The sequence below is a fragment of the Phaethon aethereus genome (genome assembly GCF_964289735.1).
Source record: "Phaethon aethereus genome assembly, chromosome: 4".
In the NCBI taxonomy this organism is placed as follows: domain Eukaryota; kingdom Metazoa; phylum Chordata; class Aves; order Phaethontiformes; family Phaethontidae; genus Phaethon; species Phaethon aethereus.
In genome coordinates, this window is record NC_138578.1 from 25,193,505 (window position 1) to 25,221,291 (window position 27,787).

Consider the following 27,787-nt stretch of genomic DNA (forward strand, 5'->3'; position numbering starts at 1 on the left):
TAGGGCTTGCAGCTTCTTTCATGTCTCATACAGACTCCTGTGAGTCCTGCATTCACAGCCGAAGCAGTCTGGTGGCCAACGACTGCAGGAGACCATACTGGAGTGGCATTTTGGATCCTCATATTGAAGGCTTGGACTCAAGGGGACAGTAATAGTCACATCACTGGACTCCCTTCCACCAGCAATCCATTAGATGTCATGCACAGAGGTAGGAAAAGTGCTTTAAACAGTGTACAAGGATAGCATTTACTCTGAAGTTCTTAACAGGACTGTTCTTTAATATGAAATTTCTCTTCAGCCTCATAAGACAGGATCATATTAATTCATGGCAGAGATGGATCCATCAGTGAAGCAAGAGGCTGGCATGCCCTTAGAAAAGCACACTTCCTTGAACGAAAAGGGTAGTTCCCAGTTATTTGTGGTGAATAATTATTTTTCCCTTAGCATAAATTTAAATGCTGGGTTTCCTTCCAGGGAGGTTCTTCATGGAGACACACTTAGTAGAAATAAATTTGTGTAGAGTTTGTGTTTCTGTATCTTAAGCATATTGTGAGTGGAACAAAGTAGACCTAGAAGGCAATTGGTACAGACGTAGCAGCACAGTATTGTGATAAAGCACTTCCACAATAGCACTTTCAAGTACCTTGAACTTCACAGAATCCACAAAAAATTTCCTGTTAAAATCTTCTTTAAAAAGAAGAACATTAAGCTTTGCTCTTTTCCCTTCCAACTTACTGCAAGCATAGAAATACTTCTTTTCCTTAGCTAGGACCTACCCTCAGTCCTTGCTGATCCACTGTTAGCTATCAATCAAGGCCACTGAGCAGAGTGAGTATCCAGGGTCTCAGCTGCAGTCTGTGCAGATCACAGTCTCTAACAAGAATAATAATCATGGGTTCGCTTTGCTAGAAACACAGCTGTGACAGCATTTGCTTCACTGGAGGAAGGAGGTTCAGCTTCAGACCTTGGCCGTGGCTGAAGAAAAAAAATTTTTTTTCCGGCAAAATGTTTGGGTTTACAAAGCAGGTAAATTGGTAGCTTTAAAATGGTAGTTTAATGACATCAGTTCATAATTTCTGATAAGTGAGAATGTTTCAAGGCTCAGAAATGAGGCAGGCAATCTCATGTATTTAGCATAAATTCACAAGGGTTAGGATCTCTGACAGCAAAAATAGCACTTGCTGCGGCCATAGGTTGCTTCAAACAAAACTACATAGGAATATATATACTAAAAAAATAACCTTTCAGAATTATAGACAAATATGAGTTACATGTAGTCTATGTAGTTAAATCCATTTTTGATTTTGGAATTAGATGCCAGTTTTTGAGGTAATCCAGTCACGGAAATAAGTCACTCGTGTGTAAACTCCAGGTTTATTTGGTTTGGCACATTCATCTCCCCAGCTCACTATTCCCACGAGGTACCACATCAGTCTAGAGTCTGGAGTAACCAGTGGTCCCCCAGAGTCCCCCTAGAGAAAGAGGAGGGGAAAAAAAAAGATTTAATTGATCAGAAGGGAAAATAATTCTCTCCGTACACAGGAGGGTGTATCCAATAAGAGAAGCAAGCAAGCAGTATTTCAAGAGCTGCCATTTGTGAAGAATCCAGGTTGTTTCTGAAACTGAAGTTGGAAGTCTGTGGCTTTTTCTTGTTTGCCTTGGAACCTCCTGACCTGCCTCTGTGGTTTTACAGTAAAAAAAAAAACCCAAACAACTTCTCTTCTGTTTTGTGAAACACTGTTTCCCACCTGCCTTGTCTTCCTCCCCATACAAAGTAGGGAAACACAAAGTAGGTCCTGCTTGACCAACCCAATCTCCTTCTATGACAAGGTAACCGAGGCTAGAGGATGAGGGAAAGGCTGTGGATGTTGTCTACCTGGACTTTAGTAAAGCCTTTGACACCGTCTCCCACAGCATTCTCCTGGAGAAACTGGCTGCTCATGGCTTAGACAGGTGTACTCTTCGCTGGCTTAAAAACTGTCTGGATGGCCAGGCCCAACGAGCTGTGGCAAATGGTGTTAAATCCAGTTAGCGACCAGTCATAAATGGTGTTCCCCAAGGCTCAGTACTGGGGCCAGTTCTGTTTAATATCTTTATCAATGATCTGGATGAAGGGATCGAGTGCACCCTTAGTAAGTTTGCAGCCGACACCAAGCTGGGCTGTGAGTGTTGATCTGCTTGAGGGCAGGAAGGCTCTGCAGAGGGATCTGGACAAGCTGGATCGATGGGCCGAGGCTACAATGGGTTAAGTGCTGGGTCCTGCACTTTGGTCAAAACCCCATGCAACAATGCAGGCTTGGGGAAGAGTGGCTGGAGAGCTGCCTGGCAGAAAGGGACCCGGGGGTGCTGGTAGACAGCCGGCTGAACATGAACCAGCAATGTGCCCAGGTGGCCAAGAAGGCCAACAGCATCCTGGCCTATATCAGAAACAGTGTGGCCAGCAGGAGTAGGGAAGTGATTGTGCCCCTGTACTCGGCACTGGTGAGGCCGCACCTTGAATCCTGTGTTCAGTTTTGGGCCCCTCACTACAAGAAGGATGTTGAGGTGCTGGAGCATGTCCAGAGAAGGGCAACAAAGCTGGTGAAGGGCACAAGACTTATGAAGAGCAGCTGAGGGAACTGAGGTTGTTTAGTCTGGAGAAGAGGAGGCTGAGAGGAGACCTTATCGCTCTCTACAACTACCTGAAAGGGGGTTGTAGTGAGGTGAGTGTTGGTCTCTTCTCCCAAGTAACTAGCGATAGGACGAGAGAAAATGGCCTCAAGTTGCACCAGGGGAGGTTTAGACTGGATATCAGGAAAAAATTCTTCACAGAGAGTGGTCAAGCATTGGAACAGGCTGCCCAGGGAGGTGGTTGAGTCACCATCCATGGAGGTATTTAAAAGATGTATAGATGTGGTGCTTAGGGACATGGTTTTTTTAGTTGTGGACTTGTCAGTGTGAGGTTAGTGGCTGGTCTTTTCCAACCTAAACAATTCTATAATTCTACATATATACAGCAATCTAAGCCAACAGGAACTTTTTTTTTTCTTATGGTAATCACTATCCTTTCAACAAATTCTTTTAGACACTTGCAGCAATAACATTTCAAAAAGGATTTCATCAGGATCTTGGTCTTCTAATTAGAAGATATCGCCTTAAGATGTTAGCCACTTTCACAGGCTGAATTCAGATACTGTTAATAACATGACATGGTAATAATAGTTAAACTGGAAACCTTACAGGCTGAAAGGCAATCTTCACATAACAGAACAAATTCCGCATCTTCCACCAAAATGCTTTACTGAAATAAACAGCACTTGCACCCTTCTGTTCAGGTCTTTTCAGTGCTGAGCCACACAGGAACAGAGGAGTTGAGCCTCTCAGACTTACTATGCAGGGAGTTTTTCTTTGGGCATAAATACGTAGGACTGGGATTCTGGAAAGGGTCTGTTTTGAACCAGCACTTAGGAGTACATTCTTTGTAAATAACATAAATAGAAATTACCTTTTAAAAAGTTATCATTATGGAATTATTTTTGTTTGAACATAAGCATTTCCTTGCAACATTTGCAAACCTGCACCCCACATGGATCCTTACCATTCCATTTACACCTAGATTCCTTATAGTTATCTTTGTTTCAGACAGTTTTTCTTCCACTGATCCAAGACTGTTACCAAAGATCATAACAGCTCTGTTATGAGATCATCCAGTACAGAATTTAATTTCTATAAGTGACAGTGCATTTTTTCTGGCAACTTAACTGCTACATTCTTAAATTTCTTCCTTCCCAACCATACAGATGTCTGATCTCGGCTACTCAAGACTTTTAATTTTTAGCTCAAATTTAGTATTTCAGCATTTAGTATCTCTGCCAATGTCTTGTTATATCACTTTGCAAGCAAATTGTTAGTTAGATTTCACACATAAGAAATTATGAGAAGCAAATGGCCTTGTAGCAGCTATTCTGAGTTACATAAGAATTTAATTTCATGCTATGAAATATTTAAGTTCTGAATATTATACTAATTTGTGTTTCTTAGTATGGGTTTCATGTGCTAAATTATGTGTCCTAAATGTTATTTCATTTTACAGCTTAATTCCTGTTTGAATGGAACCTATTTAAAGGACTAATACACTGTCAGTTAAGATTTGGTCAACTAGATACTGGAGCCAGCATTAAAATAGTTTTTCTTTCTACTTTTCTGCTACAGTTACCTGGCAAGCATCTACTCCTCCTTCCAAGTATCCAGCACACAACATCCTGGGTGTTATGTCCCCATCATACACTTCTTTTCTGTTGCAAGTGTTTGAGTCAATAAGTTTCACTGTTGCTTCCTGAAGAGCATTTGGAGTTGGACCTGAGGGAAAATATAGTTTGGGTATTTATCAACAGAATTACTTTGCAGTAGTTAAGATACAAGAAGAGCATTAAATGTTCTCTTATGGAGGACCAGCTTGACTTGGTTTAATGTGGAGGTTTTACTTGTTGGTCTAAGTTAGGCCCTTAAGGGAAATGTACATAATCATAGTCTCACTTAGGAACTGTACCATTAAGGCAGAAGTAGTGATCGCATGGCACATAGTGCCTTAAGTGTAAAGCCATATATTTTATACATGTTCCATATAATACTATGGAACACAAATTACCTAGCAATTTGGGATGATGTTATGAAGTGAAGACATCTTGGTTCCATTGCTAAATCTACTACTTCGCGTGGCCTGGTAAAAGTGCGAGTTTGGGTAAGTCACCATCTGCAGCTCACTCTGCACATTTACCTGCAAGCCCACAGAGTTATCTGTAGCTTTTGGCTAGGGCTTGGAGAATATTTTTTTAGGTACTATATAAATACATGCATGGCTGGACTACCTGTCTTACGAATTTACAGTATGAAATGGAAAGGCTGGAAAAAAGAGAACAGCCGTCTTCCTGTTTTCTGCTTCAGTGGATTGTAGCTTTGTTTTTGTCCAGTCTAATTTTAGAACAAGAAACTGCTGCTTATGATTAAACAAAAACCCATTGCTTATAGACAAAGCATGAGGCTTGCTGCCATAAAACATATGGCTACAGAAGTGGTATCAATTCAGTAGTAGATTAGAGCCACTGTTTATGTAACATATAGGTCACCTGGTAGACTCGTGACTCACCATCATTGGTGAGTGCTCCCCAGCCTGTGATGACAGCATAAATATTGTACAGAAAAGTCTGAGATGGCTCAGGCAGACAAACGCGGTGTATGCTACTTGTAAACTCAACTCGTTTAGAGAGCTGCACAAGTGCAATGTCATAATCATGTTCTGGGTAGCGATACTTTTCATGAATAATAATAGTCTTGACTGATCGTTTCAAACTTGGTGGCTTCAAAAGAGCTCCAAAAGTAGCAGTCCACTTCTGAGGGTGACTCATGCTGAAAAAGGTAAGAGTAAGTAAGTATTTAGCAGTAAACACAAGCGTTTGGGACTTTAAACTTGGTGGGCGCCTTTATTGTAAAGCTCCTTCAAGCCAGCTCCCTACTAGATTCTTAAGGTGTCCATCATGTTCCATAACACCGTCCCACATAATTGTGGGCTGCTGCTAGAAGAGGGCAATCCTGCATTCCCTCCTCAACCATGGTCTCATACTCCTCCCCTGCTCCTTGTTCCTGGCCTAGCCATTGTGTGGCCACAGGGTGTAATCAAATCAAAAAGCTCTTCTGCTAGCATACCCTTCATCAACAATACTCTTTTTGCATGTTAATAATCTGTTTAATCAGCTGTTCCATTTTACATGCCCTGCAGCTTTACAATTGCTATGCTTGAAACAAAAAAGTGCTGGGAGTTCATGGCTGAATGGAGGGGTAGGAATGTGGGATTATAACTTCTGGTAGCAGCCTGCAGCAGCAGCAACCTAGTTGTAACACGAAGGAGCACCTTTAGAAACATTTAGTGCAACAGGAGACAAATACTCTATTTCAGTCACATTACCTTTTCCGCACTGCTTTGCTCAATATGCTAAATGACTATAGATTTCCACTCATACAATTGCTGGTTCTGCTCCAAAGAGTCAGTCTTTAATTTTTCACTGAAATATTCAAGTGATGGGTCTGCTTAACCCTGACTTTCCTCCTCCAAGGCAGAAAATTGTTCCCCTGGAAAGAGGATGTGGAGGAAAGGGGTGTGGTGCAAATCTGGAATGCCACACAACTTCGTACACAATGGGGCACATTCAGCTGCAGATTTTCTCTAAGAAGGAACTTACTCTCTGAAGCAGTGAGCTGCAGATACAAGCCATGTATTGCTGATGAGTGTTGCACCACAGCGATGGATATTACCGTACTGCAAACTAGCTTGCCATGGCCAGTCCCCAGTCTCTGCAGAAGACAATCCGCCGACTATTCGCAATGATGATGATTTTGCCATTGACTTGACTGATCTATTCTGCCGTAACCCACAGACTGTCAAAAAGGAGAAAGAGTGTATTAGCTATTCTTCCGTTTAGAAAATATGCCTGCCAATGGCTGTGGTAAACGTATGTAAAATTACACACCACCTAGGTTTTCTAACAGTATTAATGTCAACAAGAAAACATACCTTCCACCAGCCCCGCAAATCAGAGATCGTCATGCACAACCCATTCTGTTAGAAGCCTGAATGAACAACTGACTATTATGGAAAGCCATGATGGTCAACCATTCAGGCTTAGCTGCATGAACAGCCCAAATCAGTAATCAAAACCTTCACCACACACCCAGGACAATTCCCAAATACAGGGATTGCCAACTTTCATGTCCCAGGTAATTTGTCATTAGGATAAAACATGAACAAGGCAAAATCTAAGATGGGAATGATCCAAGCCATGGGTTTTTACCACGCATGCACACAGATTATATCAGCAAGATGTCATCTGGAAACGGGCAACTGCACATTGCACAAATGGCAGTCTGCAAGTGGACCTGGAGAGGCACTTCAGGCAAAGAGCATCATGCTAACTGAAGCCAGAGATGACAAAGGCATGGATACCTCCATCACGGTGTGCATCCATGACAAAAAGTATTATCCTCCAAACCCAGACAGAAATTAAAATACCCGTGATTTCAGCCACTAAACTCAGGATATTCAGGAGCAGCTGAAGCTCCCCCGTAGCTTTAGAAACTTCCTCAATGGACAGAGCTGCTTCAGCTGTCTTCTCCCATCCAAACAGCATCAAATCCATCTTACCTGGACCAAGACCCACTAGTTTTCATCCAGGCCCCGATTTCAGCTAGACATTAGGAAAGTTGACAGACAGGACTATCCCAAATTCATTGAAAAAGAGACAGAGCTAAGAATTATTTCCATAACAACACAATCCAAACCATTGCACTGCCTGTCTTCTGCAGACAGCAACCCAGAGGGGGACAAAGCAGAAATCGGTAGTACATCACTGGAGAGCTGCCAGCCCCAGGGCCCTTGAAGTCCTCAGAAGCGAAACACTGGAGCCACACAGAGTGTAACCTCTGCCCCTTCCTGCTAGGATCTGCACAAGGTTATGTTAACAGTACCTTACAGTCAAAAGCAGCAGCAATAATACAGCAGATTGAAAGCTGTTCATAAATTTTAAAGAAAAAAAAGAAAAAAGTCATCATACAATATTGAGACACTCACCTGCTCAGTGTAGAACCTGCCCTGTTCTGAGATTTAAAACCACAATGAAGGAAATCAGTGAAATCTAAATTTACTTGTCCAAAACTTGCCATGTGAAAGGAAAACTGGAGAATATACCATAACTGATAAGACTGCACTAGCATGTTTCCCTCCTGAAAGCTATTGGTAATTCTCAGTTACTGGTCCTAAAACCACACAACCCTATCAACCACCTGAGCAGTCAATGTTCAAAACACAGGGAAAACCTCACAGGTCCATCAGTGCCCCAGAACACCAGTACCTAAAACAGACCCAAAAAGTAATGTTATTTAATCTTCCATTACTTAGCAGCCTGCTGCTAAGGAACTGGTCAAACCTTCCCAGAGCTAGAAGAAACCCAACTTGTAAGCAAAGATGGCTTTTTATGACTATTAAATCTCAAAACAAGCCAACTTCCTTCTCTGAAAGCTTAAAAACATCTCTGAAACAAACTACCTCAACTTAATCCCTACAGCAATACCTTAAGACGACCAATCATATTGCTTTATATTTCCATAAGGAACAATTTTCTGCTACTAGCCAAATCCAAAATCCGGAACACCTTCACTATAATCACAGGCTGATGTAACTTCCATACATTTCCTTATGGTTCTTCCTTCCTTCCAATGCATGCTAAAGACAATTACATATTCCCAATTTCTGAGAGCACACAGAAAGTCATTATTCCAAACTCTTCTGCACGTGCCCAATCCTACCGGCTTTTGGGGCACTTCTCACTTGCAGGCTGTGTTAGAGGTCTCTGCTAGGCTGCCATCCTTAAAGCACCAGTTGAATAACATGCTGGTACATATCCAGGTGTAAATCTCATCACTTAATGTGCATACAGGAAAACAACAGGTAGCAAAGTGGAGACAAATTCTTATGCCACAGCATCCAAGACAGGTGTATATGAAACAGATTCTGCAGTCACTGCTGCAAGAGGCAGTTCTAGTACTTTACATCAGGGACACAGAGGATGGGGTGTCTGCCCTGTGCAGGCAGGATTAGACTTGAAGTATTCTATTTAAGTACATGTTTTAATCAATTTATAATAGAGATTGCTTCTAATTATAATCTGTTCAAATATAAAATGCACTCAAATCCATGATAAGGGTTCTCCTGTCTTTACCACATTATAGTACACCTTTCAGCTAGCTGCTGTGCCTGACATTAAAGCAATCAACTAGCCCAAGCAATTAATTTCCTTTATTGGAAGTCCTCCTCACTCACTCAATTTTACTACATACACATAGGAGTCATCTGAAATATCTTCGCTTTCATGTAGAAACACAGCTTAGTCTCTGCATGTCCAAATACACAATTAAGCAGACACAGCGTAAAAGCTCTCACTGGTACCAACAGTACCAACTGGACCAGGCTAGTAAATAAACAAGTGTCTGAACATTACAGTGCTCAGCCCTCACTGGCTAAGTGCTCTGTTTCCTAGATGGCAGGGCTTACATTTAAGATGCACCCTCCACCTTCCACACCAGCATCACTGGAGGCAGAAGCGTGCCATAGGCTCATGCAGCAGAACCTGCGTGTCTCCTCTCTCCCCAACACTGGGGATTTCTATAGAGCCCTCAGCACTTGCTCTTTTCTTGTCATTTGCTCTTTTCTCACAGAATTGCTGATAATTTTTAACAGAAGGAACACCTCACTGAAAAAAAACTGACCAGGGAACTCGGCATTGGTGTAGACTTTTTGTAGAAGGGATTATTACCCCATCACCACTATTTTCAAGCCAGTCTTCTTAAGTATCCCAGAAGACACTAATAAAAAAAAGCTTCCTCATGACTGAGATGGATTTCTATCTGTGTGAAGTACAAGGTCACATTTATTAGACAGGAGGATGAGAAAAGGCTTTTAAGGGCCAGGAAAAGTGCTCAGAGACTATTAATGCTAATTAAAACAACCAGAGATTTCCCAGGCTTAAAAAGCCCTCACTTACTGTCATTGAAGAGGGCTTCTGCTCTTTTCGCCTCCATACCTGAAACAAACAAACAGTCAGGGTAAGGCAAGGACAGCACAGACAAGGTTTCCCATGTACGTGGTTCATTCCCACCCGACAGCTATTTGAGTACAGAGCACCGCAGGGGGTATGGCTGAGGGGGGCTGCTAGAGAAACCACTGTAGCTCATAAGTGGTCACGTTCTTGCACTGGCTATTCCACTCCTCTCTGTGGTGCTGCTTGCAGTTCTCCAGCCAGCCAATATCCTCTGAGGACCAGGCGCAGGGTCTCCCCCATCCTGCTGGACCCTGATGTTTCTGGAGGGGAGTACAGACAAAACAAGCCCTGTATTATTCAAGATCCACAATTTTGTTGGGGAGAAATTTTTTTACAGTGGAAGTTTTGAAGTCCCTTTTGTGTAAAAAATCAACTGGCAGCATTTTACACCAGTGAGGGCCAGAGGAGATCTGGTACTCACTCTGTGCTCTCTTTGAGACTGGAAGGCACTGACTTTACTGCAGCGATGCCAGCTGACAATAGCAGTGGCTCACCCTCCTTTCCCCAATCTTATCGAGCAACAGGGTGTCTGGTACACTATTAATACTAAAAGAGATAGTTAATATCAATTTATTGCATGGCACAGCAGGTTCTGGCAATATATTCCTTCCTTTAACATCCATGCTGCATGTTTATGGACAATACATGCTCATGCTGACAATAGCAAGCACTGGCTCAAGGTATAAGGCCGTTCGCCTTCTTCCAGAATGCTGTTTTTACTAGAGCTACCATTTTAGTTGCCAGCAGTCAAAGCAAATTTAAAAAATAAAAAAATCATACTTGCAATACAATTTTTAAATTGTATAGAGATTCTTGTAGAGTATCCACAACCTCACGTTATGCAGCTGGATAGTCTTTCTCAGCAGATCCCTGTCCTTATCCACTTACTTAATTTCTCTTTTCTCTTTGCAGCTACACAGAATAATATCCTAGTTTTAATCCAAAATCACACCAAGCAGGAGGAGTCACTTTTGCATGCAAAGGGCTCTGGCTCATCCTTGTCACCTACTGTGCTTGGATCACTTGTGTTTTGTTCATGGGCTTGACACTTCTCCTGGTATGCAGAGTGAATTGCATGTTTGCAATCCACCATTACTAGATGTGTACTGATTCATTTCTTAATATGGTATTAAGCGGATTATGATAGCAAAAGGAAACAAACAGAACTCCAGTGCATGTACAGCTTGACTGTGGGGAATGTTACAGAGCAAAGGCAGTGCTAGGGCTGCCGTATGTGAATGCAGCCGCTGCTTTATTTTGTAAGAATGGGAGATGAATTACAATTGGACATTTATATAGCAACACAGTCTTATTCATTATAAACAGGAACTGTTCAAATAATAAAGATAATTAAGTTTTACTGTTGTGCAAGCAACAATTTGCAAGGTCCCCTTTAGTAAAAATGCTCTCTTGTACTTTCTCAATTCCTATGAAAGAAGGAGGAAACCCTAAAGTACAGGTACTTCTGCATTTCAGGAATGTCAGTTGTACTCCATGAATTTCCATGGATGATATGGTTGGTTGTTGCCAAGATCCGTTACATCAAAACATAGTAACACCAGAGAGTAAAAGCTGTGCCACCAGAGGGATTCAGCGGTGGTGTAAACATTACTGTTTGGTAAGTTACAAAGTGAGGGGAAAAAAATGGATGCTGAGCTGTGCTAAGGATTTGGCTACTTCACCTATATGTTTATATTGGCAAGAAGTGCTTTGAAATACCTGGCCCTACTTATTTATTTCAACTATGATGAGCATCTAATGTTTTTCTAGAAATTCATACAACCTTCAGAACTAGCTCATTGTTTGGGTCACTAACATTTTATAGCTGGAAACTGGTAAGAAACCAACAAATGTAATCATCAATGAAAGAGCACCTTTTGCCTTCAAGTGCAATATTGATAATAATGTCTTTTTTGCTCCTCTCTGGGTGGAGAGACATTTACCTCATAACGCCTAATTATAAAGCCTGTAGTCGATTATTAACACTTACATTATGTTGCAAAGCTCATCGAGAAGACAAAAGGAGCAACCAGCTTGTTCAAGCGCAGTGCCGGAAGCAATTCAATTGGCATGTTCTCACTGCACTGAGTTTTGCTGTGAGTCATGCAGCTGTTCTGCAAGGCACCTGTCTATACCTCTGTTTGCCTTTTTATGAGGCACCTAGAAAAAAGTACAAACCTCACGGGGGCAAAATTTTACCCATTGCTCCCAGTTAGACCGACTTGTGTGTAATTGGAGAAACAAGTCTTATACACATAGACTGCAAGTCTTAAGTAGCATGTCTGTACAGCTTTGAATTTTTGTATATTTTATAATGTATCACAACTATGCAGCTGATGTACTCTCCCACCCACCCACCGCTGAAGGAAAAAGGCCAGCGACACCTGTCAATAAATTCACCAGGGTAGGGGCACAGCTTTGCTTTAGAGATCTGCCCGATACAGTGCCCTGTCCATGTATCTCACACTGGGAGCTGGAACACAAGTACTGAAGAAACCACCACAGCAATGGAGAAAACCTCAAAATAAAGGGAATTTTTAAGAGGTGAAAGTAGATCTGTCTGGCAACAGACCCAGGAACCCATTGTGCAGATCAGGACAGGTGAAATTAAGGGCACAATACCCAGGACTCAAAACCAAGATCCCAAACCCAGAGCACACATATGTGTTTGGAAACCTGAGCTAACTGACGCTATTTTTCAGGTAAGTCCACAGTAGATCCCATCAAAAGCAGGGAGCACTTTGGGTTACACGATACTACTGAAAATCAGGTTGCTTACTGGCTTACCTCATTAGGGCCTTGCCTTCATTTGTTACTAGCTTGACATTTTTGGCCTGGTCAACAGCATAGCTGTTTGCATTGTGCCAGCCAGCATGTTGCAAGCCCTGCCTTGAAGCACTCACTTGTAAGGCACGAGAGAATTTCGCTGCCCTGCTCGTTTACTAGTTGCCCTAGTTGTTTGCACTACCAAGAAAAAGCATCAATTAGTAACAATTAAAGCGTCATATCTTGTCCCAACCACATACAGCTGCAAAAATAGTTGTTTGTGCCACATTTAGGAAAACAGTGTTCAGGCTTCCACTGTAAACAAGAACAAGTTCAACTTGAACACGCATTGCCTACCTGTAAAATGGAACTTGCTATTTAATTAAAGCTTGCCTAACTTAAAAGAGAAAACTAATGCTTAAATTAAAATCACAGCAAGCTATTGAAACACGGCTCAGGGATTCCATCTTGCAGAAGAGGGCTGTGTTCTCCAACTGGACATGGAATTTTGTTAATACGGTTAATTTGCATATTTGGTAAATGGGATAACCTTAAAACACACTTAAATTATTGGTCTTAATTTTTGACTAATGAGAATAGTGACTTGCAGTTGCTATTTTAGAATAACAACTTATCAGTAAATAACTTCATTTTGCGCCTTAATATATGCGTTTGAACAAACACGGAAAGAAAAAGGAAGGTAGCAAGAAAGCATCTTTATTTTGGTAATTGTTTATATGCAGTAGCCAGTTAAGGCCAGGATTTCTAAGGCAGTTCAGTGCCCAAAGCCCATGGATATATTTGGCAGCCATCTAAACGTTTGCAGGTTTATAGTTAACTGCAGAGTGAATATGACCACGTGAGGGATTCAGAAATTCATACAGAAAAATGTGCTTGCTTTGTCCCATCTCTAAGTAATATCAGTGTTGCTGCATCAGAAGAATTAATCTTGTGTCCACTACCTCATTTCATTTTAGCCACAGAGATCAGTGTTTATATTAAAAAGAAAATAACAGGCAGAATTCTCAGTGGCATCAATGGACCAGACTACTGAAGTTCAAGCAAAGCAAGCAAATGCATTATTAGGGGATATTATGCGTTTTCAGTGTGGAAAAGGTCAGAGATGGCTGCAGGATTAAAGATGAGAAATCTGTTTTAAAAATCTGATAGAGCTTTACCCAATTACATCATTTTTCATAGACCTTGATTTCCACAAGAAACTTGATTTTCTTTAAAAGTTTCCACCCGTGATTTTCTATTTCATAATATAACCGCTAGCTGCAAATGCAAACAGCATGTTCCATCCTCTATTGTATCAAGTTCCCACATCTTGCTTGTGTAAGTTGTTTTTTCACACAGAGAAGGCAAGGTAGAGATTATCTTAAATGGGGTATGAAGCAAGGAGAGGATTGTAAACATTAAAAAAAAGTTAAGAAAATGTATGTGCTTGACATGGTTTAGTGGGCATGGTGGTGTTGGGTTGATGGTTCGTTGGACTTGATTTTAAAGGTCTTTTCCAACCTTAACGATTCTGTGATTCTGCTTCAGTACTTATAACAGATTCTTGGACATGCATTTGAAGCACAGCTTTGTGAAATGCACCAAGGAACAGAAGAAACATTTTCCCCACTGCCCTTTGTCACATTTTAATAACAACTTCCTTGAAAAAAAAGAGAGATAATTACAAAATTCTCAGCTGCATCAGAAACAGGGAGCTCACCTAGTTCAGTGTTATTTAGGGTAACAACAGTGCGTGCAGGAGAAAAAAGGGGTCTCTGCCAAGTTTCAGTAGGTCACCAACCTGGGCAGCTGAGAGGAATGTCACGGAGTGCATCTGTCCTGCCGTGCAGACAGGTGGGGATAACAGCTCTACTCTAATACTCTTTAGTTACGTTACAGACCATGAAGGCCCAGGGTACTGGGGTGAAATGGGAATGAGAGCAGTGAGCAGCAGATTCAGTCAAGTTCCAAAAACTGTACCCAAAAGGAAATGCAGGAGTTTCCTGAAGATGGCAAAACATGAGCTTTGGGCTCAGCAGGAAAGTCGTGCTCTTGTGCGGTTGCATGGTGCATACAGCCTAAAACGCCTCCCCACTAACCTTCCAATATTCTCACCGCTCTCTCAACATGAATTACCTCCCTAGCATTATGCACCCTTGTAGAAGTAGCAAAACATGGCGTAGATAAGGGTGATGCAATTCTCATTCCTTCAACAGTGGAGAGTAACATGGCAGAGACAAGACAAAGGCTTTGTACCTCTAATTGTCCCTTTCACCCAGCCCTTCCCTCCCTCCTTATGTCCACTGGACCTGTCCTCACATCCATGACACCCCCCCTACCCATCAACCACATCTCCATGAGGACAGAGGTCCACACCTCACAGCATACTTAAAACAACTCCATCAGGGCATCCTGCAGCCTGAGGAGGGATCTGCATGAGGAACTATGTACCAGTTCTGTAGCATATATCCAAGCTGATACAGTTTTTAGCGTTATTTTTCCTCCTGACCTACACTTATGCCCCAGCTGCCATCGAGGTCTCCCTACAGCAGGGGCAGCCCAAATCACTTGCAACCTCCACAGGCAAGGCAGAAAAAGGGAAAAACAAGAATTGAACAAGAAAATTAATTAAATCAACTTATCTGAATCATCTAAGAAGTCAGGCCAGGTTGATTTCCTGTCTAATTCCTTCATCACAAGCATGTCCTTGCAAAATATAATTTTAAAATACATGTCTGTCCCTCCCATTTCAGTCAGCCTCTGGACTGTTGCAAACACTGAAATTTACCACCTTGTGCCAAACTAACGGCATCAAAGTGGAGGAATGTCAGATCTCCACTGTATTTCCCAATGTACAGATGCATGTCCTGTTCCACTCCTCCATGCTGCTGTTGTGGCTGGTAAAGTACAACAAAACCAGACTGCTATATACATTATTTGAGATTAAACATTCCTCAGTCATCCAGGTCAGACACTGATCTACAAGTCTCCCACAGAAGACTCGATAAAGAAATGATTATCTGTCTCCCAGGTTCTGTACTTTGTATTTGTAAGGAGCTTTAGCAAGCTTTGATGCCAGATAAATAGAAACAATAACAGTTGACTTGTTGATCAAAACCAATTTATGACTCATTGTTCATGGTCAAAACCCTTGGCTGTGCAACAGATGGGAATACTTCCAGCTCACTTTGAACAGTGCCAGTGATCTTGCAACCAGTTTCTTTTTGACGTCAGAAGTACATTCCCAAAAATACATTTTGGGAGACTTCCAACCTACCTGATAAAGGGAAACAGTCTGGCAAGCTGCTCTACATTTTGCTTAATAGGGATCCAGGCTGCGAGGTTACTCTACTTCTAACCAAGAAACCCCAGGGGAAAAAATTCAGCCTTGTAGGAGATCTCATTGGTGCCAGAACTATACAGAGAACAAAATGCAACACCACCTTCTTTCAGCACCAGTGGAAGAGCGAGTCCTAATGTGGGTGTTTCCAAGTCACCCGAATTTGATAACTCATTTTGCTGGCCCCTGCACTGCTATTCAGAGAAGATAAGACTTAGTTTGCTTGATTCTCCAATGAAAAATATTTGGGCTTCCAGTGGGGTTTGTACAGAAGTGCAGAAATCTCTTATCACCTCCTATTTTCTATCAGAGCTATAGTGGATATCTGGAGATACCACCGTCCTTGACCAGGGGACTATGAAGTCTAGCTAAATAAGCAAGCAGGGACTTCAGTAATAACACGTCTGAAGATACTTCAATACAAATGCATTTTTGCAAGCCTGTGTAAAGCACATATGCTGTTCACCGATGACACAAAACAGAGATAATATAATTTTGTTTTCCTTTAAACTTTGCACACTTGCTATTTTTTCACACCTGTATGATCAAGCTTCTCTCTCTTTTTCAAAATAACTGAACTAATAAAACATTGTCAGTTTAGATTTTATCCCCTCTTCATTCCCAGTCCTCAGGAACAAAGAGGCAGAATGAAGAGGCAAAGCAAGTTCTAGCCCTGGTCTGGCAGTACTTAGTTTTGTACTGCTGCCCTGAGCTGCAGCTGAAGATCCCAAGTGTTGTGCCCAATTTGCATGAGTTTGTTGGAGCTGATTCTCAAAGCAAATACTTTTGAATGAAGTGCAAGTTGAGACATGGTGTTGAACAACAAGATGATCAGATGTGGGGAGGAAGACTTAAGGAAGTTCTCCTTATCAGACCCTCCTAGCATGCAATGTAAATAAGTGCCTGACCTGGCTTTGTTCAACTAGTTAGCTACACCTAGCTAAACTAAGCTATATCTCATGGCCCCCAAATTAGAGTAGTTTGATAAGGTGATTACAATGAACAGGTTAATTATTTTTTTACAAGCCATTATGAAAATGTTCTGAGAATGCCTCCAGATAAATAAGGATTCCAGTTGGCAAAGCCATCAAAGCTACAATGAAGCAAGATTTAGAAAGGTGCTGCAGAGCATGGAAAAAATCTAGGGCTTCTTAGCTTTTCTTTGTTTAAATACTACTGTTGGACAGGATATTTCAGGAGGCGAGAGAGAAGTGGGAAATGCAAAATCTAGACCCTTCTCTGGAATTCCAGGATTTGTTCAAAATTGTCACTTTTCCCAGGTGTGAGGAAGAAGACAATGAGCTTTATAAATTGAGACCTGTACCTATTCTAAAAGCACAGGAGGACTCCATTCTATAGTCTTCACTCGAGTCAACCTGGTTTTCTTAAACAGCAGCACTAACAGGAGCTTGTCTAAGCCTCATAGCACTGCTGAAATCCCAAGAAAGACCCAAATGGAACCTTTTATTGTCATCTCATAGAAACGGCAAGGTATTGTTTATGTTCCTTTGTGTCATGTGTAATGGTTGCACAATGCTAGTCCTGTAGTGAGTAGTAGACCTATGTAGTCAGTGTTTCATGGTTAGGCTGGGAGTGCCAAGAAAAGCAACACGAAGTTTATCATACAACTTTATCAAAGTAACACAGAGATGCCATCTTTTACTGAGACCAAATATTTAATGAAAACATTGGGATTCAATTATACCAGCTAGTTTTTTTAACTAGCAACTAGTCCATTACTGTAACAGCCCTGGTGCAATTCAAGGTCAACTAAAACAGAGTTTTGAGTCATTTCCCACATTTACGTGACTGAATAAAAGCAGCTAATCAGATAACTCGATGAGAAGATCACAGTCCTTTTCTAACACGCATTTTTGTACTCCTTCCAATTTTAACCTTTATGTAAGGTACCAAATTAAATTGAAGCTTCAAAATTCACTATATCATGTCTTAAAAAAAAAAAAACAACAAAAAAACCCACCAAACCCACCAAAAAACTCTTTGAATCTCTCTAGTTAATGCCCACACGCTCTTTCTATCTGGGAGAAATTACACGTGCACTTTCCTGAACGGGAACTACTGGCATATAAACAACACTGCAGAGAAATGGTGATTCATTGTGCAAAGGGATGTCACCTATCATCCTGAGCCATTCCAATGGGGAAGACTGGTTGGCCCATCAAGAAACAATGGGTGTGTGACAATTCATATTTGTGTTTCACTGCATTGCTGCAATGCAATGTGCCCGGTTCAAGCACCAAGAGGCAGAACAAGAGGTTGCTCCTGGTTATTTCTGAGTGGGAGGAAGTCTGGATCCATCCAGCATGGAATCTGGCCCAGGCTTCCTGTTCTTTCAACACAGCCATCTGGCCTCTGCAGATCTCTGCTGGTTTATGCAGTCTAGTAGTGTGGAAAAGCAAGCAGAAAGTACCCACCCATGTGCTGAACTGTCACCCTTACGCTAGGAGAAAGCGGAAGATCTTCAAAAACAAATGGAGCAAGTATTTGCCCCTTCCTTTCAACCAGCAACTCATTCTTGAAAAGCCTGACACCCAGAAAATGTGCTGACTATATATAACTGAAGCCAAGTCAGAAACAAGAGTCTAAGCCTGCACAAAAATTCTCTAAGAGATCAGAAGTGTAGAGATGGAGGGAAACCCACCCTCCTGTTTGGTAATTCACTAAATCAAAAAGATAGTGCTGTTAATTTTCATATCCTGCAGATGCAGGTCCACTTGGCAAAGAAGGGGCTAGATGCCCAGCTCAGAAGTCACAAAGATAAGAACATTTTCCCTTTGTTTCCTTTTCCCCTGGGGAATTTGCAAGGATTTTGATCATCCCACCAAATATTATTTTTTCAGTGCATTGGCTGTTTCCCCACTGTCATCCAAGCAGTTTCTGCACTTTCAGGGTCCTCAGAGAAGCAAAGACCTAGGGAGCATGTTTGTTATTGCTGTGTACCGAAGAACTGTGGTGATGATCCTACTCTTTACCCTGACAGTAGCATAAGGCTGGTGCTGCAGTTTGGAGGGCGGCTAAGGCTGTACTGCAAGGCTACAAAGCAACTGCTCCTGTTTATCCATATTTAGCCACATTTAAGACATAGGTGGGGTTTATACGTTGCCACCGATTTTGTTCTGACTTAATGAGCAGGAAAGACCGTCATTCAGACTCAGTAACAGCCATCATCAGAAAGGAAAAATCAAGTCACATCAATCAGAAAAAGGCAAGAACTACCTTTAAGAGAGGTGTAATATACTTACTTGAGATGGTAGAAGATCTGACATTTATTCGCAGGGGCCCTGTGTATTTTTTCAGGCCCCTCCGTAAGATCCTTTCAACTCTTTCTCTCAATGCTTCTCTAGAATCCGTGGCGGAGAACCAGAATGTGAGCAGAGCCTCTGCCATCACACCATCAGCATCTGGGCTACAAACCAATGAAACAGTCTGGTTACCTTCAGCCCATTTCTGCATTTCTTAGTTTTTAATCTTAGCTCCTCTAGAAATGGCAATGTAACATAAAGGATTAGATACAGTTTTGAACATTTTATATATTTTTGAAAGAAGGAATTGCCAAAAGAAATCCAAGGAAATGCTGAATGGTCAAATGCATCTTAGGCTAGAAGGCGGCTTTCTGTGAACAAAAGGCCAGACCAATTTTATAATGGAGTCTAAAAAGTAGTCACTGACTACATGCTTGGGACACAAGAGCAGGAGGGAATTAACTGATTTGATTGCAATGAAAACCTGGATACACAGCACTTCAGAAACATCAGGTACATCATTAGGGATATCTAGACAGACATTGCCAGGGCCCTGTACATACACAGAATAGAAGTTTCCAGTCATCACCGAAACAGTACTTGAGCAAAGGGGAGAGACCACACAACCCAAATCCACCACTGCAACCCCTTGGGAGAATGTGACTAATAACCTCACATTATGCAGCAATAAATGAAACTCAGCAGCATATCCACAATCTAGTTAGGATAGTACAAGAGATGGACCCACAAAAGGGACCTTTAACTTCTCACTGAAAAGTACAAGCGGCACCCACAATTCCACAGTTCTGATGTAAGGTCAGAGACAAGAAAAGGAAGAAAAATCTTCTAACAGACTGGATTCACCCAGTAGCAGTATTTATTTTTCGTTAAAGCAACAGATACTGCAAGAGACTGAATGCTAGACTACAAACACTGAAGTGCCTAATGTGGCATAGTAAATCTTGCCCTGTTCTTGTAGATGGCTTATCCTGGGTCATTACATATGGAAGATAAGAGCATGCACTAAGAACCTTCTCTCCTGTGCCTCCTCCTACCTGAGCCAAGAAGCAAGGGCACGACCCACAACAGGTGGAATCAGTTACTTCATACAGGGGGCAAGCCAAAAGCAGGTTGCTCTGTCTTAAGCATCACTCAGAGAGGAAAGGAAAAGAGAAAGCCTTCCAGTTATATCTCACTATCTTGGAAATTTGTAATTATATAAATGAAAAATAAGAAAATTAAAAATAGAAGGCAAGTAGGTTATACAGAAGTCATGCAATCAGGCTACGATCTTCGAAAGGGACATACACCAAAATGAAACAGACATTCCTGCTATTGCCAGTGAAGGGCAAATGAAAGGACACGTGTTATGAGCACATCAAGGCACGCTGAGTGTTTCATAGTTGAGCAGAAAGACACGTTCCTTGCCTCAAGGATCTCATAATTGAGACTGAGTAGCTATACGTGAACTTTCCAACAGGCTGTTTTCTCCCTTTGTGCCAACTTCAGCATGATTGCCACTCCATTTATTTTCCAGATATTATCTGATCCAACTGTAGGTGTTGCTCTGCATTTCTGAGGTGTTCCCTCACCTCTCTCCCCACTCCTCTTCCTGTGCTGTGCCATGCTGGAATTACCATATCAACTCTTCCAAGCACACCACACCTCTCGAAACCCTCAGGTAAGTACAGCCCGCCTTGAATCACTCACTATATAGCAAAGATCCAGAGCCAAAGACACCAAGTCAAGATTTGTTTTGCCTTTCTCAGTGAGCATTGGGCACTATTACTAATGCATTGTTTATACTGAGCAAAAAAAAAATATGCACTGTACTTTCCAAGCAAATTCACAACAATGACCCTGCTTAAAAGAGCTTGCAGTCTGAGCACTTAAAGAGGCATAAAGCTTGTACGTTTGAAAAAGCAGACAAGCTTTGGCACATACAAGTCTTGCATCCAACACATCAAACATCACAGCAAATACTTCAGTCTGTCCTTGGGAACAAGTAGTAATGAAAAATATTACTTCTCTCTACAGATTTGCCTCTCAGATCCTTAAATCACTTTGTCTCCACTTATAACACTCTAGTCAGTATTGAAAATTATTCCTAAAGCTACATTCAGATAATGACTTGTGTGATTTGCCTAACTGTGGATTAAGCTAAAGTGAAGCAGGAGGCAAGATGTCACAAACCATAGAAGAACAAGGAGAAATACATTCACAAGAATAAGATCTTGAGGCTCCTATCATTAGTCTTGCCGCTTTAGCACGTGGTTAATACTTGCAAAACGTTGGGCACTCACTCAGGAACAAGACCTCAGTATTACAATAGACAGTTTGATAAAAAAAGGTCAATTGCAGCATTCAACGATGGTCAAAAAATCAAATCAAACATTAGGTATTATTGGCAAAGAGAGAGAGAATAAAAGAGAGGAAGAAACCCAAGCATTGCTCAATGATAATCCCAACCACAGGTCTGACCCCTTCATCTCAAAAAGCAGGGACAGCAGACCTGAAAGAGATACAGAGCAGGGTGACAAGGTGACAAGGAACAGTTCCTGCAAAGAATGTCTGAGCAGGCTGAGACTTCCAACTGAAAAAAAGAGGAGAGCTCAAGGGGTACAGGACAGAAAAGGGATATGATGGGAGTGTCCGATACCACTAATTACATGGAGAGGAGGGATGGAGATAAACTTTTCATCACCTCTTCCAGCACAAGAACTAGGGACAATTGAATGATCCAAAGAAGGTGGCTCTTCATAAGTAACTCCTTACCAAAGGATTGAGGTGCACCTACTTCAAGAGTCTAGGGGTGACTGGACAAGTCCTTGGAACATAACTCCACCGGGGCTGCTAAACAAACCACAACCACTTCAGGAAATCCCAAGTGGTAAACAGCTGGAGATAGGGAGCATACCAAGAAGCATTTACCATACAAGTCTGTTGTGCTGCTGCTGTTACCTAGGCACCTGCTTATGCCCATTCTTAGAGATGCAACAGTGACGAGTGAAACCTTCTGAACCAGCACAGTCATGCTTGGCTTTTTACTTGACAAGCCCAGCACAGTAGCAATACTAGAAGTAAAAAAACACCTGCATTATAGCGAAGGAAAGAGTTTTGAAAAATGCTTTTTATTTTTACTGCTTTATTAGCTAAAGCTTGCTCAAGATCTGAACACAAACTTGCATAGAATTTGGACTGACTGAAGTTTATCCTCTGCATCAAGATCCACAGGAGGGCATGGTTCAGAATAAGATTATGCTCAATTAGGGGTTATGCTCCAGTCTTACATAAAATACATTTTACTGAGTCAGATCAAATGGCTCTTTAGCTGGGCTTAGTGTACATTTCATTTTATCTCAGCTGCGTGCATTTATTATAATCTCACATACCTCACTCTGATTAAGCGTGAACGGATGTATTTTTTCCTTAAAATGGAATTGTAAAATGTCTTGTCGATCTGTTGAAAAAAGAAAAATATAAGATAACAACAAAAAAGGAGGGAAACAGACATATTGCTGGAAGGAGCATTCAGAAAACAGCATTCAGTTACAAACTCACCGCTTACAGAGCCAAGAAACATGATCCAGCCCAACCTCTAGATAGCATTTGCCACAGACTTTTCCTAACTTTCCCATTTGGCCTAAGGCACATCATAAAAACTTAACTAATTTTTCTAAATATCCCATGACTACATCAGTGTGCCACTATAGTGCTGTCCCATCCACTCCCACGCATAATGAGGGATATTTATAAACATCCTTGAAACACACTGCTGCAATCTCCCAAATCACAGCCTCTTAAAGATGGCTTACAGAAGGGAATACAGCATGCTGTGCTCTGCACTGCACTGAGCCTCTCTTGTAGGGGTCCTTTCTGATACAGCACTTATACTTGGTCCTATAGAAATTTATAGCAAAACTACCAGCAATCTCAAATTATACCCCGCAAACACCCTTGTGATTTGCCACATGCTAGGGAATTGTCAAGCAATTCTCATCAGAAATCTAGGACTCATGAGGAATCAATCCCCAAATGACTGGTGCCTGCTTAACCACATCCTGCTTTAGGCTGAATGTTGTCTCGAGATTGCGTGATCAGCCTGAGACAGCACAGTGTGATATAACATGGCATGAAATTCTGCCAGGAATGGCTCAGGATCACTGAAGTATTGAGAAATAGCAAAATCACTAGCGAGTTATGCAGTTCATCCTATCAGCAAGACCCAGTAAATTGAATGTATCCTGTAAACGTCAAATGCATCACAGGAAAAACTATGTAGAAATGCTTTACAAACTCATGCAAGTTGTTGTCTTTGTAGTTTTTGGCCCCCAAAGGGTGTCTGATTTAGCCAAGTTTCCATATTTTCTGTCTTCCAAAGGAAAGAAAAAAGTAATGGTTCTCAAACTTCTAGTATGTTGAAATCCTTCAAATACAGAAACAAGCATGTAAGGAAACCTGGGGGTGATTCCTCCCAAAGAACACAAAGGCCCTCTTTCCAGCCTTGGCTGTCAGAAGGTGAAACCTCATGTCATTACACAGTGATACTGAAGCAGGATAATTTCAAGATGAAGACTGCATATTTTATTACTTTAAGGTGATTTTAACCTTACATTAGTAAGGAAAAAAAGAAAAGTTCTTAATGGTCATGCATTGAGCTGATCTTTTATCTTGCTGGCAGTTATCTGGAATTACTTCAGCATCTGGCACAGACAAAATTCTATGGAAAAATTATATCAACTGTGAAAAGCTACTGTATATATGCAGGATGTGCTTTATCCTGTCACTTCACAGACTGCCAGCTGCTACCACTGCATTTTATGAGGCATACAGTTAGAAATCAAGAATAAAGTGTTTTGTTTCTCTGCAGCCTGTTTCACCTCCTCCCCACCTTGGTTATTGGAAGTATTTGCCCTCAGACAAAAAGTTATTTTTATTTTATTTTTTAATGATAACATTTGCTTATCATTTCCATCACAGTTTAACTGCTTCACTGATGATTGTGTAAGCAGAAGCATGTAGTTAAGCAGCACTGCCAGCTTTGTAGTATGCAACAGCATGTGCTGTCTTTGGCTGCACTGCCTCTGAGAACTTTTGAGATCTTTGAGACAGGGACTTCTTTGCAGAGTGCTTTGCAAACAAAAGAGAGCCTTGAGTTGGGCTGAGGTACACCTCAAGCTTCTACATTGCTAAAGAGTAAAGCGAAAGCAAGTTGACTTTGAACTTGGGACTGAAGAGGGCAAGAATTCACAATCCCTTGCAAAACAGGGTTAAGTCAATATGACATTCCTGAATCTTTTACCTCCTCCTGGCAATTGTGTTTTCAAGCTATCTGTACTGTCTCATCTCAGAGATTGAAAGTGTTTTTTCTAACTTTCCACCTGCATTTCTGCAGCAGATACAGGGTTCCTCACTTCTGTCACCCATTCTCTTACGTATCTTTGCTACAGGCTGAGCAGCTCATGTGATTGTGTTTTTTCTGCTGCCAGCATGTTCAGTTTTCTCCTTTTCTCCTCACCCTGGACCACTTCCTAGATGTTCTATACAGTCTGATCAGGAACAACATGTGCTGCAGCAAAGACAAAGATTTCCAGTGGCATCTGACAAAACACAATTACACACAGTGCTTTTTACAAAAAGAATCTAAGGAGTCCAAATGCAACTGAACTAACAACAACAGACATTGCTTTCAGCAAATTCAATCCAAAAGGAATGTTAGTTATTTTTATGGAGAGAACAGTAAACATGTGATTTAAAATTATACCAAAATTACTGGAATTGCGTTACTTCCATTCTCTTTCACAATTTCATATCTGAATGAGAAATTAGCCACTTTGCCCATTACATACTGTCACTAACTTTCCCCTCCTTAAGACTTGCCTTGGTAATACATCACCAAGAGATAAAAAAAAAAACTGGAGAGTGGTTTTGTTTCCAGTGATCCTTGTAGGGCCTTTAACACCTTCAAACTTGACCTGGTATTTTTTTTATTTTTATATCAACTGTATCTTATCAGGAAAGACATGCTAGCCAAACCTCTACACTGTGGCCCTTATCTCACCTGCTGATGAATTTTTTTGACAGATATGAATCCATCCCAAATCTTCTCTTTCCTTCAGCGATGATTTTGGTAACCTGAGTTATTAACAGTAATCTTTGTATTCATACAGAGTTTATATAAAAGATGTAGCAAGATGCCTTCAGATAATAACTTTCAAAGATTATGTTCTGTCTTATGTTTTTACTGTTCATCTTCTGGTAAAACCTTTCACAACCATATCAAACAGTAAACATTTCTCTCCAGCCTGCTTATAGCTTTCTTTTCAGCTTGAGTCACAACCCTAGAAGCAAAACCAACTAGAACTTTCTCCAGTAAGTAGGTGGGACCCAGTCCTGCCTGGGAGAAGCATCTACACTCACTTTAAGCATTTTGTTTTGGTTACAGCCACTCAAAAGTGATGCTGTCATGACCAGATGCCTTAAATTCACCACTGGCGAAGTGCATCTCATTTGCTTTCCTGGCCCTTGTCTAGCAACTGCTCAATGGTGACAGTTGCTGCTGCAGGCAAGGTCTATAAGTATTCTTAACCAAGCGCCAAGTCCTGCTCCTTTCAAGTGACCGGCATCTTCCTGACAGCCTTTATTTTAGCATTTGTCCAAACAAGGTTTTCTTTAAGTTAATGTCTGCTGCATCGTTTAGCTTAATGCCATCTGGTATTTCCTCAATTTAATTTCATATCTGCTATCCTCTTTACAAAACTTCTCTCCATGCAGTATAATTTAAGACAAACTGGACTTCATTCCTGAACACTGGTTCATCTATGCCAATACAGTAACTAACAGTGGGTAGTACCAAAGATGCAATAAGAGGGTGAAACATTCCCACCTGTAGAAACCCAGCCACAAAGGAAATTCTTCCTTGTTCCTTTCAGCCAGAAGTTGTTTTACACCTTGATGAACAAGACTTGTTTTCATCTCCTATCTTGAATAATTCTAGATCTCATCATTATCCTTTTTCTTGTGTCGCACCATGGCCAACCCTCTGAGGTCTGTGAGCAACCTACTAAAATCTTCATGATTTCAGAGTCACCCAATATGCCCTTCCTCCCTGGGACCCAAAAAGACCCCAAGCTCTGCAAGTAGGTCACATGCGACAGGGGTCCCGTTGCTCCAGTGTATGATGGGGCTGACATGAGTTGGGCTTGCCCAGATGTGTAGCTGGGTCAGGAAGAGACCCAGCAAGGTTGGCTGTGTCAGCCCTTGCTTTCTCCCACCACACACTGCTCTGCCACTGCACGCAGGGTAACAGGATTTATCAAAAAGGTTATCTTACATCTAGTTTGACACAGAACTTTCCTCTGGAGTATTTGCTGAACCCACTGAATTACTTCCGTGGGATATTCAAAAGCATTCAGTAGGTTTGGGAGCACAAATCCTCTCGTTGCTCAGTATTATTGCTTTTTTGCCTGATGCCAGTTTAGTCCTTCAACAGCTATCCTCACGCTAGATTCTTCCTCTTGCCTCACTAGCTCTTTAGGACATAAAGCCTATTATTAGTGACTTCTAAAGCTTTTTGACCATAAATATTCATTGGAACACACCACCTGGTTCAGTGACTCTCTCCAGTTTTGTGGCAATCATACAATACAAATTACTACTAATCAGCACCGAACTTGCTGGCCAATTGGCATCCAATTTACAGCTCAACTTGCTGAGACCCCCAGAGCTGACCATAATGCAAATCTAGTAGCAGCTCCCTTGAGAACCTGAACATGTAGGTAGGAGGGCTCTGCAGAGGGATCTGGACAGGCTGGATCAATGGGCAGAGGTCAACTGTATGAGGTTCAACAAGGCCAAGTGCCGGGTCCTGCACTTCAGTCACAACAACCCCATGCAACGCTACAGGCTTGGGGAGGAGTGGCTGGAGAGCTGCCCGGCAGAAAGAGACCTGGGGGTGCTGATTGGCAGCTGGCTGAACATGAGCCGGCAGTGTGCCCAGGTGGCCAAGAAGGCCAGCAGCATCCTGGCCTGTATCAGGAATAGTGTGGCCAGCAGGAGCAGGGAAGTGACTGTGCCCCCGTGCTCAGCACTGGTGAGGCCGCAGCTTGAATCCTGTGTTCAGTTTTGGGCCCCTCATTACAAGAAGGATGTTGAGGTGCTGGAGCATGTCCAGAGAAGGGCAACAAAGCTGGTGACGGGGCTGGAGCACAAGTCTTATGAGGAGTGGCTGAGGGAACTGGGGTTGTTCAGTCTGGAGAAGAGGAGGCTGAGGGGAGACCTTATCACTCTCTACAGCTACCTGAAAGGGTGGCAACATGGGTGTTGGTCTCTTCTGCCAAGTAACTAGCGATAGGACAAGAGGAAATGGCCTCAAGTTGCAACAGGGGAGGTTTAGATTGGATATTAGGAAAAATTTCTTCACCAAGAGAGTGGTCAAGTATTGGAACAGGCTGTCCAGGGAGGTGGTGGAGTCGCCATCACTGGAAATATTCAAAAAACGTGTGGATGTGGTGCTTCGGGACATGGTTTAGGGGGCATGGTGGTGTTGGGTTAATGGTTGGACTTGATGATCTTGAAGGTCCTTTCCAACCTTAATGATTCTGTGATTGTGACACCTCCTGCCCAGGTTTCAACTGAGGGGTTAGTTGGGTACCCTACCAGAGAGAGGGCAGGAAGAAACAGACAGACAGGGACAGGAAAAACTGAACCTGGCACTGTCCCAAACCAGGATGGAGACATCACACTCCCCTTAGAAATACAGATATCAATTACTTGCAGCAGCAACAGACCTA

At 41.9% G+C, this 27,787-nt stretch overlaps 1 protein-coding gene across 1 annotated transcript in view; it reads right to left on the bottom strand.

Moving 5' to 3' along the window:
• Positions 1-1,310: 1,310 nt before the first annotated feature.
• Positions 1,311-27,787, bottom strand: part of LOC309405070 (transmembrane protease serine 11E-like) — a gene marked incomplete at both ends in the record, with an annotated part of 44,604 nt that continues 18,127 nt past the window's right edge. Inside the window, 7 exons of the mRNA XM_081999754.1 lie at positions 1,311-1,472; positions 4,196-4,338; positions 5,126-5,385; positions 6,216-6,411; positions 9,570-9,608; positions 18,996-19,159; positions 22,388-22,455. Of these exons, the coding sequence (XP_081855880.1) occupies positions 1,311-1,472; positions 4,196-4,338; positions 5,126-5,385; positions 6,216-6,411; positions 9,570-9,608; positions 18,996-19,159; positions 22,388-22,455 (1,032 nt within the window). The remainder of the gene's footprint in view (positions 1,473-4,195; positions 4,339-5,125; positions 5,386-6,215; positions 6,412-9,569; positions 9,609-18,995; positions 19,160-22,387; positions 22,456-27,787) is intronic.